The sequence below is a fragment of the Gymnoscopelus microlampas genome (genome assembly GCF_963454915.1).
Source record: "Gymnoscopelus microlampas genome assembly, chromosome: 21".
NCBI classification, from domain to species: Eukaryota; Metazoa; Chordata; class Actinopteri; order Myctophiformes; family Myctophidae; genus Gymnoscopelus; species Gymnoscopelus microlampas.
Genome location: NC_139958.1, coordinates 42,204,782 through 42,227,015, shown reverse-complemented (window position 1 = coordinate 42,227,015; position 22,234 = coordinate 42,204,782). Strand labels below are relative to the sequence as shown.

Below are 22,234 nucleotides of genomic sequence, written 5' to 3'. Positions count from 1 at the left end.
AGCATCCTTCTATTTGAGCAGGACTGAACGTCTAACCAGCAAATATTTGGTCTGGTGAATGTGGTGATTCCATGCCTCCTGGACGTCCCCAAGATAAAGAAACAAACCTGGGGTGACAGGGCTTTCTCAGTGGCCACCCTCCTCCCTATGGAACTTACTCCCAGCTCACATCAAAGCCCCCCCTCCCCGCCACCCTCGCCACATTTAAAACCACCATCAAAACCCACCTTTTCAGACTTGCATTCCCTATCTGCTTTAAATCGCCCTTTTACCTGTAACATTTTAACATTTTTGTTTTGCTTTTTTTACCCTTAACTCGTTATAGTGACCCTAATGAAGTAGTTTTTGTTTGTTTTGTTTTGTTTTGTAAAGCGACTTTGTGTATCTAGAAAAGCTTTTAAAAATGGCATGTATTATAATAAGACAAAGTCAACCATGAGATTGTGAATTGTTAACTTCTTTTTTTTTAAGATTTCTTTTGGGGATTTTATGCCTTTATTTATAGCGTAAAGTGGAGATTTACAGGAAACAGGGAGATACGTACATGCAGTAAAGATTGTCGGGAACGGGACTCAAACCCGCAATGCACTGTTAAGCTACATACTGTAGGAGCCTAGTAGGTGCCCAGACTGCTAGGCCACTAGTCCAGGCCATTGTTAACCGTTTGACTCCTCATCTGTAAATGAGTCCAGTGACTCTTATTAGGCCAGGGCTGAGCATGTATGAACCTTTGACCTCAGGAGTTCATAGCTCCATAAAGAACCTCTCACTCCGCTATACAGCTCCGAGATGAGGTTCCATGTCGTTCTAAAATATTATGCAGCCGACCAAACCTTAAACATCCGTGCGGTTTGGAATCTACCATTAGTTTTGGGATACGATGTATACAAAAGGGTAAACAGCGGAGCCTTGGCGGACGTTCGCCCGATCCTGGATGAGAACAACATAGAACCTCATCTCGGAGCTGTATAGCGGAGTGAGAGGTTCTTTATGGAGCTAGAGTTTACACAAATATTGGTAATTTGTTAAATATTTTTGTGACATAAACTGCCTTTTCCCTGATAGTTATACTATTTATGATAATGAATTACATTTCTTTCTTTTTTCCTTTTCTTTTCTTAAAATTATCGTTTGATTTGACGGCCTACCTGCCCTGGCATTTGACATTTGTGACCTCAAAGAATTGACAAGGTTCAAAGGTCAAGTGGTCTTGTCCCTATAATGATGACATTTAGTCCTGGATTGTTTTCAGTCTTCTCAGGGCAGTAAACCTTCACTCAGCCTCTGTAGAGCAGTGGTTCTCAAGGTGGGGTACGCGGACCCCCAGGGGTCCTTAAAGGTGTTCCAGGGGGTCGCCAGCAAAATGTGTTAATACAGCATTAAAGCAGTGTAACCATTTAACCCTGTACATCAGCTATTTGAAAATAGCAGATCTACAAGGTTGCGATGTAACACGTTGCGAACTTGTAGATCTGTGAAAAGAGAGTGTGAACATTTTCAGATGGGGGTCTGTGGTCAAATACATATTATTTATATAAAGGCATATTTATATAAATACATATTAATTTGGGGTCCTTGATATGAAAATGTTTGAGAAGCACAGATGTAGAGGAAACAGGAACCATCAACATGAACCTGACCACAACTTCCATCTGAGGAAATCCTTTCACTTCTTCACAAGACTTTATCTCTCCTGATCCAATCTCCATAGATCCAATAATATCATGCAGGTACGTTTATCACACTGATTAATCACGATTCATGGCCAGCCATCGACATTAGCTAAATGTACGCCAACTACACGTAATGACGTTCAGTATTAATGTGTGAACACACACCTCTGTGATGATTTACACTAATACTAAATAATATACACCACTAATATTAAATCAGGCTCAGGTGGTTAAATCATTCCTTACAGCAGCAGATGTGACTTATAGTCATTGGAATGCCTTCTGCCTCCCGCCTCCCTCCCCAAATCCCGCCCCCGGCAGGCGTGAGAACCAATGAAATTGAGTGCTGCCCTCAGAAGGCATTCCTATAAGTCACATCTGCTTACAGCAGGTTAATGATTACACAATATTCTTCATTTACAGGAATCACTTGTCAGTCGTACATGTTGACACTGGAGGACAAAGCTTATAGAGTCTGGACTTGTTTCTTCAAAGACAAACTCTGTAGACCGTAGTAAGGTAAGCTAAGCACTGATCTGACTACACTACAGTATTTACTCCGTGTTGGGCATTAGTTGTTATCAATAATGATAATACACTTTATTTGTATAGCACCTTTCATGACATGAAATGCAGCTCAAAGTGCTTTACAGAGCAAGAATAAAGCACAAGTGCTTTACAAAAAAAGCAAAAATATATATTTTTTAAAGCAAAAAAGAAAAGCAAAAAGCATGAAACAACATTAAAACAGCATTAAAATATTCGCCCAAAGAAAAGGCAGTGAATCATGCAAAACAGTGAAGACAACAACACAGAGATTAAAACATCAACTAAAAGCAAGAGTGAAGAAAAAGGTCTTGAGCTTTAAAGCTATCCACAGAGGCTGGCTGTCTTAAGTGTAATGGGAGTTTATTCCAAGCCGTCAGCAGTGGTGTAATGGAGATTTTTTTTTCAGGGGAACGGTAAATTAATGATGTCATCTGCACACACGCACACGCTCACCGCCACCGGTAAACCTGTTATGTAAAGTAGCCATTTGGGTAGGCCTACTTGGCTTGTGAATCTAGGGGGGTGAAACATTACCAGTGGAACGCCATGGTATCCCGTGCAGCGACCAAAACACCAATGGCCTTCAGCCTGTAGAAGCAGAGTGCTGCTTCACCGTGTTTTTAAAGTTATATTATATACATATGTTGATGAATTGAATACCTAGGAGCCCAATGGAAACAAGACCGCAAGGACTTTTTTGGTGTTATCCTTTATAGACAAAGTGATTGACTGTACTCGACTCGTGCTGTTTTTACATTTTTGTCTAATAAAATATTTAATCAATCAAAAAACAGTATAATACATATTACTTTTACTGTAATAATTTTCCTTTAGGACACCAATGTTTGTTTATGTCTTTGACTGACACACACTCAAACACACAAAACAATGACAGTGTTGCCTGTCTTCTCTCTCATGATTGCTATGCAAGGAACACAGACCTGTCTGTCAAAGACCTGCATGTACGTCGTAACTTTGCATGATGGCACATGCTTAAAAAGAACAGACCTATAAGTTCATCATTTCTAACATCGCATTGTGTTGACATATTGTAGATCTGTACTATTTGCGCATGTGACAACCTCCTTCTATGGTGCTTGAATGGGCTGCTCTACGCAGCTGGACACGCACGCACGCACGCACGCGCACACACACACACACAGACACACACACACACACACACACACACACAGACACACACACACACACACACACACACACACACACACACACACACACACACACACACACACACACACACACACACACACACACACACACACACCACTTTTATCTGGGTCAGCAACAAAAACAAATCACGTTCATTGAAACGGTAATATGGACATAATAATATAAGTAATACTAATAATATATATCACTGTTTTGGCAATAGTAATAAGTTAAACTTCGTATTAATGGGGGATAGTAATAATATTACTGTCAAATATTAATAAGTAAAACATTACTGTTATTAGTTAATAGGCCTATAGCATAAAAATCTGTTTAACCAACCCTATATGTTGGTTATTTGAAAGGGTTGCATGTGTTGTGATCTTGTAGATCGGCTATTTTCAGCTAGAATTTTGAAAAATTAACAACACAAATCTTGTGGGGGTCCCTGGCACAAACTACTTTCAAAAGGGCACCTACATATTAATTTGGGCGTCCTGGACATGAAAATGTTTGCCACTGATCTAACCCAGATCAAGTCACATTGTGACAAATCCAGCCTGTGATCTAAAATCAGTCTTACAGCTCTGATTAAAGGTCAACATTCGACCTTTGTTGAAAATAATAATAATACAAAATAAAATAAAATAAAAAAACAGCTTGCTCTTTATGTATAGGGTTAGGGTTAGGTTTATGATAATCTCTCAAGACAGATTCGGGGGGGGGGGGGGGGGGGGTTATTATCATCTGTATAAATTGGACCCTCATCTGTAAATGATATTTTGAATCTTAGCAGAACCAGAATGCTGTTACAATAAATAACTTTGTGCGAGTGTGTGAGATATGTGTTTTTTTTTACTAAATTCACTACAATTGCACGTTTATTAAAGGCAAAAATAGAGATTTGCAACATTTAAAAACATCCTGTCTGGTGTATCTGCTACAAGTATGCTGTATATCCAGTGTTTCGGCAGTGGCTCAGGGGTAGAGTGGCTGGGTAGAGTGAACTGGAAAACCGCAAGGTTCCCAGTTCGATCCCGGGCTGGGGCACTCCCCTAGAGTTAGTGTCGAAGTGTCCTTGAGCAACGCGCTGAACCCCTAATTGCTCCCGATGAGCAGGTTGGTGCCTTGCATGGTTTCCTCCGCCATCGGTGTATGAATGTGTGTGTGAATGGGTTAATGGCACAATCAATGTAAAGCGCTTCGGATAGAAACGCTATATAAATGCACCATTTACCATTTACCATTTAATATCTATATTCACAGCATCGTGCCAGTGACATACACCAAAATTATGTTTAATGTTTGTTTATCTTTTTTTGATAAACCTGTACTTTACATGCTGGACACTAAATCCTGATCTTTCCTCATATGAAACTGAGTGACATTTATTATCTGGCTGTATGATTTTTACAAAGCAGCAAAATCCTGATAACTGTTTAAGTTATTAGGATCAATTATTGAATTGAAGTGCAAAAGAAATGAACATTTAAAAAATTGTGTTAGCAAAATCTATAGAACTTTATCTGAGATCAGATACTTAGCATGTTTATATCAGATGTAGCAGTGCAGATATTTAGTTTGAGCATAATAACTGCAATAATAATAATAAATATAGCTGCAAGCAGCGATAATACGGGGCCAGTGAATAGAGAGAGAGAGAGACATGGAAACGGAATAGATTGAAGAGAGAGAGAGTGACATGGAAACAATAGATTGATGAGAGAGAGAGATGGAAACATAATGGTTTGATTGGACATCTCAACCTATTGCCATTAACAGGATTCGAACTCTCAACCTTCAGACTAATAGGCTGCAACACTACCTATAGTGCTATAGCTTTGTCCAGGCTGATATTGTCTGTTGAAGATCATAAACTCTTGCCTTCTTTCATGAACCAAGCCCCTGTTTCACTAACACTAAGATCACTCGTTCACAAACCATTTACCAATGAAGAAATTGTACATCTCCTCAGAACCAAAACTAGTGAAAGTAGCCGATCTACAAGCTCACAAACCATGAAAAGTTGTGAGATTGTAGATGAGCTATTTTCACAATGAAGTATGTCATACATTGACAACAATACTTTCGAATAAGCATTTCATGTTATCTTTAACAATTGCACATACATTATTTGATGCATTCATGTTGTGTGCAATGCAGCTTCAATGAATCCTGCATCAAGTGAGGTTTGAACTGGCGACCTTGAGATTGTGAGGCATTCATTTAAGGGAGACGCCATTGGACCAACAGACAAGTAACTGTGAAAAAGATCACACAGATGATACAGTTTCACGCAAATAGCTGAAAAATCCTGGGTTTAAGTGTTTTTCAAACTGCTCAAAATTGCGGACAATCTAAGGGCGGAGCTTACTGGTCAAAGCGATAGATGTGTTCCTCATGAGTCAAGGCACAAGTGTAAGCAAGTTTCACGACTTTCGGCCAAACGAGGCATGACTTATGCTTGTTTAAAGTTTGCATTTTCAAAAAATTGCTATAGCGCCCCCCTTTGGCCAATTGGAGTGAGATTGGTTTCAGTGATATTTGGAATGACTCTCTACATTACTGCAACGTTTCAAAGAAATGTGAGTCTTGCGTGTATGTGTTAGGGGCAGATGAATAATTTTCATAAAACCGCAATAGTTAAAATCTATGGAATCCTGGGATTTTGGAGCAATCTGCACGAAACATTTTACACATGAACTTAGGACCTCTGCCGACATAACGATGCGAGCGGATTTTTGTGAAGTGAAAAAATGCAGAAGTAAGGAGCCAATGACTGTTTTTCATATAATTCAAAATGGTGGGAGATCTAAAGGTCAGAGGTCAAAAGTCAGAGTGTGAAAGTTGTTCAGCATGAGGAGACGCATATGTGTATCCAAGTTTCATGGCTGTAGGTCAAACAGGGCATGAGTTGTACCTGTTCAAAGTTGGCAATTTCAATTGAGTGCTATAGCGCCACCTTTGGACGAAAGATTGTGAGAATTATTTCTTGATAGTTTTTCATGACCATCTACCATATGGCCGAGTTTCGTAAAAAGCGACTGCACGGTTCAGCCAGAACTGCGAAAAGTGGCAGAAGAAGAAGAAGAAGAAGAAGAAGTGACAGAATACTGCCAATAACAAAACAGGTCCAGAGCTGAGCTCTGGCCCCGTAATAATAATAATAATAATAACAACAATCATTATCATCACCATCATCATCATCATCATCATCATCACCATCAATCATATATATTATTATTATTATTATTATTATTATTATTACACTTATTATTATTATTATTATTATGCTGACTGAACAATGTTTTCACTGACAGGAATGGCTTACCTCAGGATTGTGTTGTTGGGAAGGTGGTGGTCTGGAAAGAGTTCAACAGGAAACACCATTCTGGGAGGAAGTGTTTTTAAAGCTGGAGTTCCAAGGTCAGGGCAGTGTGTAAGACATGGTGAAGTAGCAGGGAGACATCTGACAGTGGTGGACTCACCAGGCTGGTTACCTGACTGTCCACTACAGATCACTACAGATATGGACAAACTGGAGATCCAGAACAGTGTGTGTCTCTGTGCTCCTGGACCACATGCTGTTCTTCTGACGGTTCCTCTTGATACAGCATTCACCAAAGCACAGAGAGTAGAAGTAGAGGAACACATGTCACTTCTGTCACAGAGCGTGTGGAGTCACACTATAGTACTGTTCACCAGGGGAGACCATCTGGGAGACAGAAGCATTGAGCAGCACATTGAGGCTGGAGGGAAAGACCTCCGCTGGCTTGTTGACAAATGTGGGAACAGGTATCATGTCTTCAACAATGAGAAGAGAGATGACACCCAGGTCACACAGCTGCTGGAGAAGATAGAACAGATGGTGTCAGGAAACAGAGGTGGACACTATGAAGTTGATGGAGATGTTGCAGAGAAGCTGTCAGAGAGGAAAAGGAACATAGAGGAACATGGCCTGACATTGATGACCAAGACACACAGACAGAGAACTGTTCTGAAAGCTCTGTTTGAAGGTGATAAAATCTCTCTCTCTCTCTCTCTCTCTCTCTCTCTCTCTCTCTCTCTCTCTCTCTCTCTCTCTCTCTCTCTCTCTCTCTCTCTCTCTCTCACACACACACACACACACACACACACACACACACACACACACACACACACACACACACACACACACGCGTGTGCGCATGCACACGCAGCATGTGTATATAGGTGGAGTGCAATGTCTGTTGTGAAGCCGGTCAGATTGGCAGTTATCCAGTTATCCGACTGATATGGCCACAGTTGGGCATCAGGAGATCCTTGATGTCATTAATATGACATCACAGTGCTGATGCAATAGACTAGTGTCTAAGTACTTTGGTGGTGGGTAGCACACTGGTATTCTGACAACAGGTTCGTATAACCGGGTTAGACATGAATTACCAACCTTATTTTGATAATGCACCTAATAGCTGTTTGCTGACTGACAGTAAGAGAGAGACTCAGCCTTTATGGGATTCCCAGTAGGTGAACTTCAAAACACAAGCTGTGTTTTTGATTGATTGATTGAATACTTTATTAAGAGTTTGCAAAGAAAGGCACATTGGCACAGATTTATACAAAATAATGCTAACAGGTTAACCCAATATGCCCAGGGCTTGTTTCATTTGAGGTCCTGTGTATTCAATTCATCAAGACATTTAAAGACAAACATAATATATGTGGGTCATTTCTTGTGATAAGCTTAGACTTTTTTTTTACAGGGGCCAGTTACAAATTTGTAACGTTAATTTAAAATAAATACCTTTATAAACAGAGAAAATAGCCGTTCTACAATGTGCCGCGATGCGACGCGTTGTGAGCTTGTAGATCGGAAGGTATGATGAAGTATAAGAAAAAACTGACATATGGAGTTACGGTTTCTGTCTGACAGCAATGATATGAAGGCTGCTGTATAATTAAAGTCTGATCTTATAACTGATTTACTGACCAAATGCTTGACATCTTCAAGGATCTGATCTATGTTTTCTATTTTCAATACATTTACATAACTGATCACATGAGAACATACTAATATAATACCAGATGATTGATATATTAGTTATACTGTTCTGTGGTCAATTCAGACAGAATTGTTTGTAATAATTAATATACTGCAACTTAATCTCTGAATCCAGACCTAAATAGTGAAATAGTGAACTAATGTACAGTTTGTGTGTCAGGAGAACATCAGAGTCTACCAGATGTGAGGCTGATGATGGTTGGAGGAGACCTGTATCCGAGGAGCTGGGCTGGAAATGTCATACTGCAGGAGAATGTGTTTCTAAAAAGGGAAGTGAGTAATATTTTATGAACTTCATGTTATAATGACTGACCTCTCCTGGCTTTCTGATCATAATGTTAGTATGCTGTCATGAATGTTTGAGCCATCATGTGACCAACGAACTGTCAGTGATCAATACACCGAACTGTCAGTGCTCGCGCACACACACACACACACACACACACACACCACACACACACACACACACACACACACACACACACACACACACACACACACACACACACACACACACACACACACACACACACACACACACACACATATTGTTGTGTCATTAGAAAGGATAAGAATACAGTATTGTCTCAATACATTTACATGAGATTTGTTTTCTGAATTCTGGTAGACAGTTAACATTTTGAATGAAACAATGATCCACTGTAGAACTGGGTTGTCTTTTCAGTTCTGGATGGTTTACTTTGTTCAGTTTATAGTTTGTCTTTATTATTGTCGTCTCTAGACCATAAAGGAACGGCGGAAATACGAGTCCATATCCGGGAGGCGGGGAATAAGTTCAGCGTTCAGAGACCAGAGCTTTTCTTTCTCAAGCAATTCCATTTTATTGTCAAGAGTTCTCGGCAAATCCATACATACAAGTCAATCGTCGTACAGCTCCCTTTGTTCATAGAAATTGGCTTCATTGAACGTGACGTCTGTGTGTACCCAAAAAACACAGAGTCCTGCTCACTCGTAATGCAGGCCATTATATAGCAAGACAGTTAACACAAATAGCCTCTGCAGTCTGTGACTGTCAATCACATGCGTGGGCCCGCCCCTGCTTGGTCAATACAATGCATTTAGGATCTGCCTTGATTTGTGCACATAAAAGTATTCTCTTAAACCTTATCTATAGAACGGTACTTTTCCATACACTCACGTTATAACATTATTATTCAACATTTTATTAGCTTTGAAATAAGTCTAAACAGTAACATGTCTGACGTGGTATAAATGATTTACATGATCAAAATGACTTAAAAGAAACGCATCATTAATCTCGGATTTAAGAGACAGAATGATCATGTTATCCCACTATAAAGGGTTTTTCCCTCGGCCCTATTTTACTAAAACTTAGTCCTATATTTATCTGTGAATTTAGAGAAGATTAGTAAGCATTTAAGTTTGTTCCACCCAAGTGGAGAGCAGTTGTCAGTCTATTGGCCCTATTGCCTAGTTTAGACTGCGCTTAGCTCAGCTTGATTCCACGTTTAGACTCACATCCAAGACACAGGACAGAAAAGCTGAAGGTGTCACCTTGGCCAATTCAACAGCTTTTAGCCACTGCTAGAACATCCTCAAATAGCGACTAGTGACTTTTATGGTCTTCACCTGTTTATGAAACACTCTACCGGTTTTGTGCTTACAATGTACTAATATCATAATAATTTCATATTCCACTGTATTAGCCTTGAAATACACCACATAATCCCCTCTTGGAGATATATTAATAAATCTCCACAAAAGGATTATTTCAAGGACTAATGTCACTTGTGTAGGTGTCAACTAGAATCTGTTTTAACCAAAATGACAAATCATTCTATTAAAATGGTCAATCCGTTTCCCTCTAGACTATTGAATTATGGAGTGAATCATCAACAAATTATTATACATCAAACAAACACTGTACTGTACTCCCAGGCTGGACTTCCTTTCACAACCTAAGGAAAACTCAAATCAATAAAAACATCAATATTACAAGTTGTTGGTTACATTGTGTAGACAACGTGCAAACACAGACACAGTTCTGTTTCCTTTTTTTTTTTTCTTTTTTTTCCATACTAACAAACAAACGCAATTCTTTCTTCTTGTTTGTCCATTTTGCACCATTCAATATGTGTACATGATTGAAATTCTGTCCATGGTGAATGAACAACTGCAGTTTTGCTCACGCACCATAGCCAGAACCCGCCCATGCGCCACACACAAAACACTGCTTCTTCCTTTCCGGCACTTAGAATGTATATTCTCTGAGGTATTGTTCGCTCACATCTGGGGGCTTAGAATGTGATTACCTCAACGATATGTTTCAAGGGATGTGGCCAAAGTGTTTCTGGACTTCAGCTTTCAATAATTATCAAGTGATGCTTTTTCTGTCCGAATTTTGTGGATCACACAGGAATTATCATCCTGAGGCTTGCTACTTCTGAACAGAATCACAGCCATTTCAGTACTTGACTGACATTGTCAATCAGGATTCGCTTCTCCATACCTGATCCGTAGGGGGGGTGCCCCCTCTTCTTCATATAAGCAAAAGAAAATATTGTGCCTTTCAATTTTGCATGTAACTTGATGTGTCTCAGGTAACTCCGGTACCTGGGACTTCCAAACGCTCGCTTACTTGTCAAAAACCATGTAGACCTGAGACCTCTCGCCCTCCCGTCGCCAGAGGTGTTACACCCTGGCCCTGGCAAAGATGTTTTGTAGAGCCGGTACTGTTGAGTTGACCGGTAGCTGCTGGTCCCCACTCCCTGCTGGTGTAGTGGTGCGGAGATGAAACTGCTGTCAGAAACTGCTCCGGCGTGGCGGGTTGAATCTCATGCAGGCTGTATGCTCAAACCTCCCCTCTCGACCATGGTCTGTGATGATCGCTGATAAGTGAAGGTGTGGAGATAGGTGTCACTGCGGTTCCCTGGGGGTAGACGTCCGAACGACCTCTGCTTGTCCCTGGGTCCGCTGCTTCCCTCTGCCTGCCGTCATCCTGGTCCAAATGGGATGACTTCTCCAACTCAGCACCTGCTTAATTTCTCCTAGTACAAAACAAAAGCCTACCTATACCTGTTCTACATAAGCTCAACAGATGTCCTTCTTGCTTAACACTCATACATACACAGGGTTAATCACTCATAAACACACAGTTTAGCTCATGCTGTTAAGATAAGAGAACCTATCATTAAATGGTTGAATGCACTGATTCTTCAGACAGTACATTCTCCTGGACTCTGGTCCAGTTGTTCCTGCATAATTTGTACTAACTCCATCTAATATTAAAGTGATCTTTCCCACTTTATTGATATTTTACTCTTCTAATTCCTTTTGTATTTCATCAATCAATCGTTCCATTTTGTTACTCACTTACCACAGCTTTTCACCTTTTTCCATATAACTCTTATATTGTCCTAGTACTAAATCTCCTATTTTAAGTTCTTTACTGCATACTGCAATTACCTCTTACTTTGCTCCAGATTTGTCTGACTATAATTTCCAACGTTTGTGATTTATTAAAGACACATCTCTTAATTTACTGTGACTCCCTCAGAGTGCTCTAATTAACTTGTTCTTTTGTTTAAGCATGTTCCAATATATTTTGCCATGATTTGATAATCATGAAAATATCCCAAAACTGTGAAGTCTAAAAGACAACCACAGAACTATTTTTCCTTTAAATAAACATTTTCCAAAATAAACTGACAATATTTGCAATCTGCATACTCTACAATTGTGTTGTACTTTAGTAGACTATTGAAAGCATATTTGCTAAATCTAACATTAGTTTTAAAGGAAGAGTTTGTTATCAAGTTTCAAAATAGGCATAGAAGCAAGTTTTTAGCTCTTTTTTTCTTTTTTTTTAAACTCCCACACCAAACTATAATCTGTGATGTATCATGTCCTTGTGTCAAGTTCAAGAGGTGGCTCCTATTTTCCTTGTACGTGATACTCCTCTGGTACTTCCAGTATCTCCAATATTCACCAACACCTAAAGTAATGTCTCTGTACATTTCAAATGTCTCTTTTTGTTTTCCCATCACTTCAAGTGTCCTTCAAATGTATTTTTCTGCAATAACTTTGAATCTTTGCAGTCAATAATATCTTCAGGCTTACCTCATGCCCATACTCCTCCCCTCTCCGGTGACCCATTACACTGGATCAGCGGTTCCTTCGCGTCTCCGCTGAGCCCCCTCAGGGACAGCATGACATGGGACGTTGAGACGAAGGTTGTCTGAGAGGCCGCGGACAGGATTATGCAAGATGATGTAACTGTCAGACTGTAGTTCAACATCGTCCTTCGAGCTGCATCTGTGTGTTGGCAAAAAACCTGTCGGCTGGAACTTGTGGGCCTCAATTGGATATCAATGACCCCCGGACCCCTCTTGGAATTCAACGCAGGCACGTTAGGACGGGTGTCGATGTACTGACAACAAGCTTGTCCACTGGCAAACACCTGTCTGCCCCTCTACCATCAGTGGTGACTGCGGTCTCCTGTAGCAACTGGATCAAACTGTCTGGGACACATGGACTTCTCACAAAACATAGGGAATTCATAGATGAAGAGATTCCTCCATTGTTTTTTCACTGGACAACCATGCGGTCGTCAGTTTTAGTGTGGGATTCCTGTGTGAGCTTTTTCGATTACTTCATTCCCTCTTTTGAAAAACCAAAACACCCTCTCCTTCTTTTCCCAATTATTCTGGATCAAATATGCTTCCCTCAGGCAACATTAATTAGTATTTGTTCAAATCGTTTCAGTCACAAATATTGCCACTCCATCTTTTACTCCAGACCTTTACTAAAATGTTAGAATGTATCAGTATTCTCTCTACTGAAAGTATGTTTTACACTGTACTTTTTCACATAAAAATAAAACACAAACTGTGGATATCATTGCGTCAGTTACGTCAGAGCGGTTTGTTCAGAAGAAAACTGATACTAGTGTAATATATTGTATCAGAAATGTGTCATTTTACACAACACACAATATTCTACAATCAGTAGTACATATAAACTGTTATTGTCAATTTTTTAAAAAGGGTGTAAATTTGGTCAACACATGTACCCTCTGTGTACATGCTCAAATAATGTATAATCGTGATCTCTGTTAAAAGCTGTAGCAAATGTAAACAAAAGGTATTAAGCTCTTTTGCCAAGGATAGGAGGTTTTAAAGCTCCACTTAAGTCCTTAGCCTAAAAACACACTCTATTTTAGAAACATATAATCTAATCAATGAATAGTTTAAATCGAGAATCAAAGCACTTAAGTCCTACTCCTTCTTTCTAGAACTAAGACACTTGTCTGGGACTACACTAAGCCCCTCTGGTTACTTTCAATATACTCAAATATTCTAATTTTTGCAACAATTTGAAAGTCTGGTTGATACATTACTCCTTCCAGACCGAACCTGTCCTTGTTAAGCTGGCACAAGACCCTCAGGCCATACTGACAATCGTTTAGTCTCACTTGTGAAGGCTATCTATGAAATAAACAGATTAATTGTTAACACAACAAACAACAATGTTAGTCAAACATACTTAACATAATAACCTAAAGATACTAAGTTAACCTCATTAAACTAGAACTGTTAAAAGAAAGTCACTCTATCATCATGAACTGTCATTTAGTAATGGGACGAACATCATATCTTGACCGCCAGGGGAGCCAGTCTGACAATATCAAACTTCACTCCCACTAAAGGTAAAATACTACCATGCCGTCCAATAAATCACTCCCGCCGGCAACACGTCACCACGTACTGATCACGTGGTGTTCAGTGCGTCCAGTGGGGCAACCTTCTAATTTATCTTCTAAAATACTTAAACTAAAAACGTATTTCAACTTATTCTTAGCATCGGTGTTATATCACAAAAATCGGGTATAATTACACGTCTGTAGCTTCAAGTCATACACATTCGTGTCATTAAAATAGTAACATAGACCGATTAACTGTTCATAAGTTGTCATTCAAATTCCGGTTTAATCTATTAAAAAATATCCACTTTGCTTTTAACATATCAATCTAAATAAGTTACTGTAGGGTGTAATAACTCATATCATCCACCAGTGGGCATTGGCCATCACTTGAGAGGGACAAAATAGGCTCGAATGGACGTAAGGCATGCCCCATTAAACAATCACGGATATTAAACAATTTTAATTTCTAGTAAGATTTAAACATTTTAGCACCACTTTTTGTACACCATTCAGACATTATGGGAAAAATATCTTATGTGTGTACTTAAGCAGGCAATCATTCTCATCTATTCTAAAATAGTTAGTTTTAAATTGGACGCATCACTTCTTCCCACCGCCCAGTGAGTCAAAATGCAACACATCTGTGAATTGAACCACACAGATGTAAAACACTTAGCCCAGCCAAACAAAGCAACCATGAATAAGCCCAAACATGGTATTACAGAGTATCATAGCCAACATGATCAAACCCTGGATGCCTCTGGAGGCACACAACAGAGTCCTTTCCTCTGGAACCAGCCAGAATGAGGGACCCTGGGAACGCGTACCCCAAGGTTCTGCGTGTGCACTGAAAAGGACCCTAATTTAACACAAAAGACAATGTTCTCCATAGCACACATGTAAACGACCAATCCATTATTAATACGGGCGTGTATAAAGCACACAAGCAGGCCAAATTCAAATTCTATGTAACCAAACATCAAACCTCCCTAGACACAATACCTTAACTACCCTAACTGGAGCATCAACAGTGATTCTAGCCAATTTAACCTATCCCTCACAATAAAAGCCCACTCCTTTTTCAAATACATAAAAACATCCATTCTATAAGCACTCATACCATACAATCCACTTGAAACAAACAACCAACCTCCCTCACCAACAGGGCACATACACGCACACACCCACACACACACACACACACACACACACACACACACACACACACACACACACACACACACACACACACACACACACACACACACACACACACACACAGAAACCCAGAAAATAAGCATGCCCCTCTGCAAAAAGCCCTTGAAAGCAGGACATTGAAAAATTCCTGCATTTTACAACCAAAAGCTTTTACAATAGTCAAAACTCATTGTGTTTGTTCAAAATAACAAGACAAAATAACAAAACAATCAACAAGACGAAAGGGAGGAGGCTCTTCAACACGACTCTTCTTACTGGATCTCAACAAAGGAACGGCCCATTCAACAGGTAGCCTATCCCAAAACCACGAAAATAAACATACTACTTGTGCTACTGCACAACCCAAACCAAGTTTAACTCTTCTCACAATGACCACTTAACGACTACAAAGGAGCAAAACAACGGTAAAACATATCAACAAAATTAAAACACTGCTCTACACTTACCGTACCAAACAGACAATAACACTGTTCCAAAGAACTTTCAGAAACAACAGAAACCTGATCCATGGTCTCTTAAAAAGACAAGTTTTCCTATAAAATAGAAAGCAAGCAAGGAACACTCGAAAACAAAAACAACGCTTAAACTCAGTCAAAAGAAGCCTTTCCCACACACAAGAGAACGTGTGCCCTTGTACAATTACAGGGTAAAAACGGGAAATCATTTTAAATGCAAAAATAAAGAATAAATACTTTACTCCCTAAAAAGGATCTTATTCCATCCAGACAAAAGGAATCCCATACAAGCAAAAGGCGTTTAAAGAAGAGAATATTACGAAATGCAATATATATATGTAAGAAAAGTAGCCTTTAAAGATATAAAAGCCAAAACTCTGCAACTGCGTCTCGCCGGATATCACGTAGCAACGCGGAAGTCAAGACGTGTAGAAAAAACTACATTTCCTGCCCAAAAAACTACAACATACGCGCGGACAATAAAACAAAGACGGGACTTTGCAAAAATGCCTTCCCTTCTAAAATAAACAGCTCGACACAATAGGCCAAGATAAAATGCAATTAAAACAAAGTCCAAACAAACGTTCTCAAAGATTATATATATCACTCCCCTCTTAAAAACATTATGCCCATAATGTTTTAACAACCGAGACATCTAAGCCATAAACAAACTAAAAAGTAAAAAGCACAACCTAGGCCACCGTGTAGCCTACCTCAGCAGCCTAAAACAGCAACAACACATACATTCCAACAATACAAGACTATCCAACGCTGGCAACGCAAATCCCCCCGTGCCCTCAGGCACGCACAAGAAGAGAGAAATAGGATCACATGACACAGCTTGTAGACACACAACAAACACCATTATCCGAGACGCAGTAAAAAGCAACACACACACAGTTGGTCACAGACAACGACAAAAACTACCGCTCCACCTGGAACAAGTAACAACACAGTTCAACACACACAACCAGCGGGATCCTAAGTGCTCTCGAGTCTCAGCCACATTCGGGCTGGCACTTTTACTTCACCAAAATAGACATTTTTACCGAACCGGATTACCACCTCTGGGAATATCCGGGGCGCTCGTGTACACCCGACTAGACAAGGCCAAAGTGCCAGTAACGAGAATCTATTACAAGACTTTATATCATCTAATGGCCGGACTTTTCCAGCCCACTGAATGAACGCCTAGTTCTGTCCAGGGATAATACAAATCTTAAACACACCGGGCGTGCAAGACCAAATCATCAATGACTGAACTGTTCCAGTCCACCGAATGAACGCCTAGCTCTGTTCGGAGATAATACGGCCATACACCACCCAGATGCACATTTAATTAGTTCATGGCAAGATTTCATATCATCTAATGGCTGAACTTTTTCAGCCCGCCGAATGGACGCCTAGTCCTGTCCGGGGATAATACAAATCTTAAACAGCCATAAAAAAAGTAAACGTTATAAGAAGCCAGACATACATTTGTACTGTCTGACTTGCAATCTAATCAAATCATGGCTGCTACACCATAAAGAAATTAAACGAAATGAGTGAACGTCAATATCCCATGCAAAATGTGAAATTCACATCAGGTCTCTCCAAAGAGAACATAAAGGAATGTTTACACAGACGTTCACCAAGCACGGCGGTAGGCCATACTCACCAAGCGCGTCTCCAAAGACGGTAAAAAACAAGAGGCACCGAACGCAGAGCAATAACCCCGCCGGATATAAACACGCATCCCCCACCGGAAACCAACGTGGCCCAAACGACTCGGTTCTTTTTACACATGCCGAGAGGAAACCAAACTAAGCAACGTTAAAAGCATATTACCACATACCTCCAACGCAGCAATCGTCCGATCTCCCCACGGTAAAGAGGATGGCTGGTTCGCCAATAATGTCGTCTCTAGACCATAAAGGAACGGCGGAAATACGAGTCCATATCCGGGAGGCGGGGAATAAGTTCAGCGTTCAGAGACCAGAGCTTTTCTTTCTCAAGCAATTCCATTTTATTGTCAAGAGTTCTCGGCAAATCCATACATACAAGTCAATCGTCGTACAGCTCCCTTTGTTCATAGAAATTGGCTTCATTGAACGTGACGTCTGTGTGTACCCAAAAAACACAGAGTCCTGCTCACTCGTAATGCAGGCCATTATATAGCAAGACAGTTAACACAAATAGCCTCTGCAGTCTGTGACTGTCAATCACATGCGTGGGCCCGCCCCTGCTTGGTCAATACAATGCATTTAGGATCTGCCTTGATTTGTGCACATAAAAGTATTCTCTTAAACCTTATCTATAGAACGGTACTTTTCCATACACTCACGTTATAACATTATTATTCAACATTTTATTAGCTTTGAAATAAGTCTAAACAGTAACATGTCTGACGTGGTATAAATGATTTACATGATCAAAATGACTTAAAAGAAACGCATCATTAATCTCGGATTTAAGAGACAGAATGATCATGTTATCCCACTATAAAGGGTTTTTCCCTCGGCCCTATTTTACTAAAACTTAGTCCTATATTTATCTGTGAATTTAGAGAAGATTAGTAAGCATTTAAGTTTGTTCCACCCAAGTGGAGAGCAGTTGTCAGTCTATTGGCCCTATTGCCTAGTTTAGACTGCGCTTAGCTCAGCTTGATTCCACGTTTAGACTCACATCCAAGACACAGGACAGAACAGCTGAAGGTGTCACCTTGGCCAATTAAACAGCTTTTAGCCACTGCTAGAACATCCTCAAATAGCGACTAGTGACTTTTATGGTCTTCACCTGTTTATGAAACACTCTACCGGTTTTGTGCTTACAATGTACTAATATCATAATAATTTCATATTCCACTGTATTAGCCTTGAAATACACCACATTATTCATGTTGGTTATAGTACTTGTTGTTTGTTGTGTCCATCATGTTTGATTTATATTCAGTGGTTTAAAGCTGATTGGTGGATTTGTAGATAGGCCAACACATTATATATCATTATTTTTTTTCATTCTCTCTGTACTCTTTCATGCAGCCTTCTGTGTTTTACATTTACATTTCACTGTGATCCGTGGTCAGGCACGTGCACACATAGACATCAAAGGGGGCTTGAGCCCCTGCCCTTTTACTTACCTTTAAAAGGTGTCCTCTCCAGACCATGAATGCAGCATTTACTATGGTGAAATAATAGCAAACACCCTCTCTCTCCATGCCGTAGTCGAAGGCAGCATTCAAGAGAATTGTCTTTTCCAAACTCGAACTTGAATGCAGCATTTTTTGTGTCCTCTGTATATGCCGATGTCGATGTCGTACGCTGCATCTCCAGTAAAGGATTGATTATACTTAGTTGAGCGTGGTGTCACGCACCGAAAATATCCGCTCTACAAGCTCACAACGCCTCACAGCACGACACATTGTGAGCTTGTAGATTTCCATATTGTAGCTCTACACTGGTTGTAATTATTAACCATCTTCAGATATATTTAGGTTTAATGATTATATAGTTCATTACAGTTTATTTAATATGTGTTACTGTGGAGCTATTAGATAAAGCTGGGGGGGGGGGGGGGGGGTCATTATTTAAGACAGAATAGTAATTTCAATTATGGTTCATCTTAAAACCTCCTAAGTCACATGTATTCGTTATTATAACTAACATACAGTAAACCTCATTTTACAGACTGAACAGACAGAATGTGTCAGACAACAGAGACGAGTTGCTGACAGAAATGTGAGTGTGGTGATCTGTCCAGACTGGTCGACTACACCTCCATCACAGAAGATCAAAGATGTCCTTCTACACAGTGTGACTCTGTGTTCTCCTGGACCCCACGCTGTCCTGTTGAATGTTCCTGTCTGGGACAGTTTCTCTGAAGCTGAGAGGAGATCAGTGGAGGAACACATGGAGCTGCTAGGGGACAGAGTCTGGAGACACACTCTGGTTCTGTTCACAGTGGGATTCTGTCTGGGAGAGAGACGTGTTGAGGAGTACATAGAGTCTGAAGGAGAACCTCTGAGGAGGATCCTAGAGAAATGTGGGTACAGATATCATGTTCTAGAGTTCTCCAAGCAGGACATCTCAGAAGTAAAAGAGCTGATGGAGAAAGTAGAAGGCATGGTGACGAGGAACAGAGGACACTTTGTACCTTCAGACTCAAGAGAAGACGGGTCTGTCAGAGACACAGGACACCTCAGGGAGACGAGACAGATGACTCTGTTTGAAAGACTGACAGGAAAGCAAACATTTACTGCTGAAGAATGGAACCGACGAGAAGAAGAATTCAAGAAGAGAGAGGAGGAAGGGAGGAGGAGAGAGGAGGAAGGGAGGAGGAGAGAGGAGGAGATGATAGAGAGGATGTTGAAGTTTGTGGTGAAGGAGCAAGAAGAACCAACCCTACCAGCTGTCAGGAGAAGAAGGAATAGCATGGAAAGGAATCCTCCAAGCAGTGAGTATCAATATAATTGATCTGATAACACACTTCAATGTGATCGTTTCTTACAGTGACTTATATAAATGTACCATTTCTTTATCAGATAAACTCACTAAAATACACTAGAAAAACAGTGACCTAGACTTCAGTAGACAGAATCATCATGACATCGTCACAACCAAAAATGTATTTCCAGGTAGATAACACCAGCAGTGTAGCATTGGAGCTTAACCTAATTTCTGTAAGAACAGGACACTTATGATATTGTTATTGACTATTAGAAATATATTGTTCTAAATATCCACATGTTGACAAACTAGACATAGGTAATGTTCTCGACAGTTGATTTGGTTATTGTAGATACCCATAGACTTTCTACCCGGAAATTCTGATCTGATCTACAGTTTACATTTGAACATAAATTGTGACACACACACACGCACGCGGGCGCGCGCACACACACACACACACACACACACACACACACACACACACACACACACACACACACACACACACACACACACACACACACACACACGGATGCACGGATGCACGGACAGACGGACGGAAAAGGACGGACAGGGGGTAGCGGAGACAATATATAATAAGTATCTTGTTTTGTGTTGCAGTGAGTGGTGGAACACCATCTGAAGCAGGAAGTTCATACCCCTGGTCAACTGACAAGGTTTACGATTGGCTGCTGAAGATACATGCTGGACCAACAGTGCACTCTTCAGGATATGGTACCATATCTGAAGCTCCCAGCCAGCCAGACACTGATATGATGAGTGTGGCAGAAGATCTTTCATATATGAAACTTTAGTTTGACAATCAGCCGTTTTAGCTGCGGTCATGATCCATGCATCTCTAATAACTGCATTGGATCAATTGGAAAACAGTTTACTTTTTACATTTCTTCTAACAGTTTTGGACATACAAGGTTTCCATCTGACAGTGACAATATCAAACATGATCATGGTCATAACATTGATTTATTGTATATATTTATTCATGTCAGTCAATCATAATAACTGAGAAGGACACAGTAATATTTGTATTAAAAAAATCTTAATTATTTACTTTCTCTTAGTCCGTACACACCTGGAGCATTTATTTCATCTGATTAATTCATATAACGGATTGATAGAGACATCATAAGTTTTTCAATAAGAGTTAGATTTTTCTCCTTGAATAAAATCATCAGCATGTGATGAGGCATCATTTGGTTTGCAGACGAACACAACAAAAAACTGGAATGAATACTGAATCGTAGCTCATTCCACACATACATTTAAAAAATGGCCTGGACAATATTGGCACCCTTTTAGAGTTGCAAAAGAAAAATAGAATTCAAGCGGTTGATTCACCTTGAACTCACCTGTGGTGAATCAAAGCTGACAGGAATCTAGTAATCACTCATCCAACCAGTTTAAATGGAGTAAAGCCCTCATTCTGCTGTTTTGTGTCACTGCATGACCCACATCAAGCATGGACAAAAGAAAGGAAAGCAGAGAATTGTCTGAGAAGGTCAGTGAGAAGATTGTAGCCAAGCATGGACAATCTCAAGGCTACAAGTCCATCTCCAGAGACCTTGATGTCCCTGCGTCCACTGTGCAAAATGTTATCAAGAAGTTGAAGGCCCATGGTAACGTAGCCAACCAGAGGCCGCAAGAGAAGTATATTGACCAAAGATCGTAGCGAAGGATTGTTCAGATGGTGGAGGAAGGACCTCGGACAACTGCAAAACAGATTCAAGCTGACCTTAGTTCTAACTTATACATCAGTTTGTTTGACCAGGTTGTTTTAATTGTGCTTTGTAAATAAAGTAATAATTGATTTGATTTGATTGAGCCTTATTCAAGTTTGGTTGCATGCATTTTAAATGAATTATAAATTATAATTTCTGTTGAAGTTGATGTCATTGTAACTGACATGATTGACAGCTCTCATTCTAACTGCTATGATTGACAGCTGTCATTCTAACTTGTATGATTGACAGCAGTGGTGGAAGAAGTAC

The 22,234-nt window shown here is 40.1% G+C and overlaps 1 protein-coding gene across 1 annotated transcript; it reads left to right on the top strand.

The window, feature by feature from the left end:
- Positions 1 to 6,714: 6,714 nt before the first annotated feature.
- LOC311037294 (GTPase IMAP family member 8-like) lies at positions 6,715 to 21,915 on the top strand (the record flags this gene model as incomplete). The annotated part of the gene is made up of 5 exons (XM_084046416.1): positions 6,715 to 7,408; positions 8,597 to 8,709; positions 19,464 to 20,229; positions 20,847 to 21,039; positions 21,705 to 21,915. The coding sequence occupies 5 exons, from the start codon at positions 6,715 to 6,717 to the stop codon at positions 21,913 to 21,915; spliced, it is 1,977 nt and encodes a 658-aa protein (XP_083902542.1).
- Between the last annotated feature and the right edge of the window lie 319 nt (positions 21,916 to 22,234).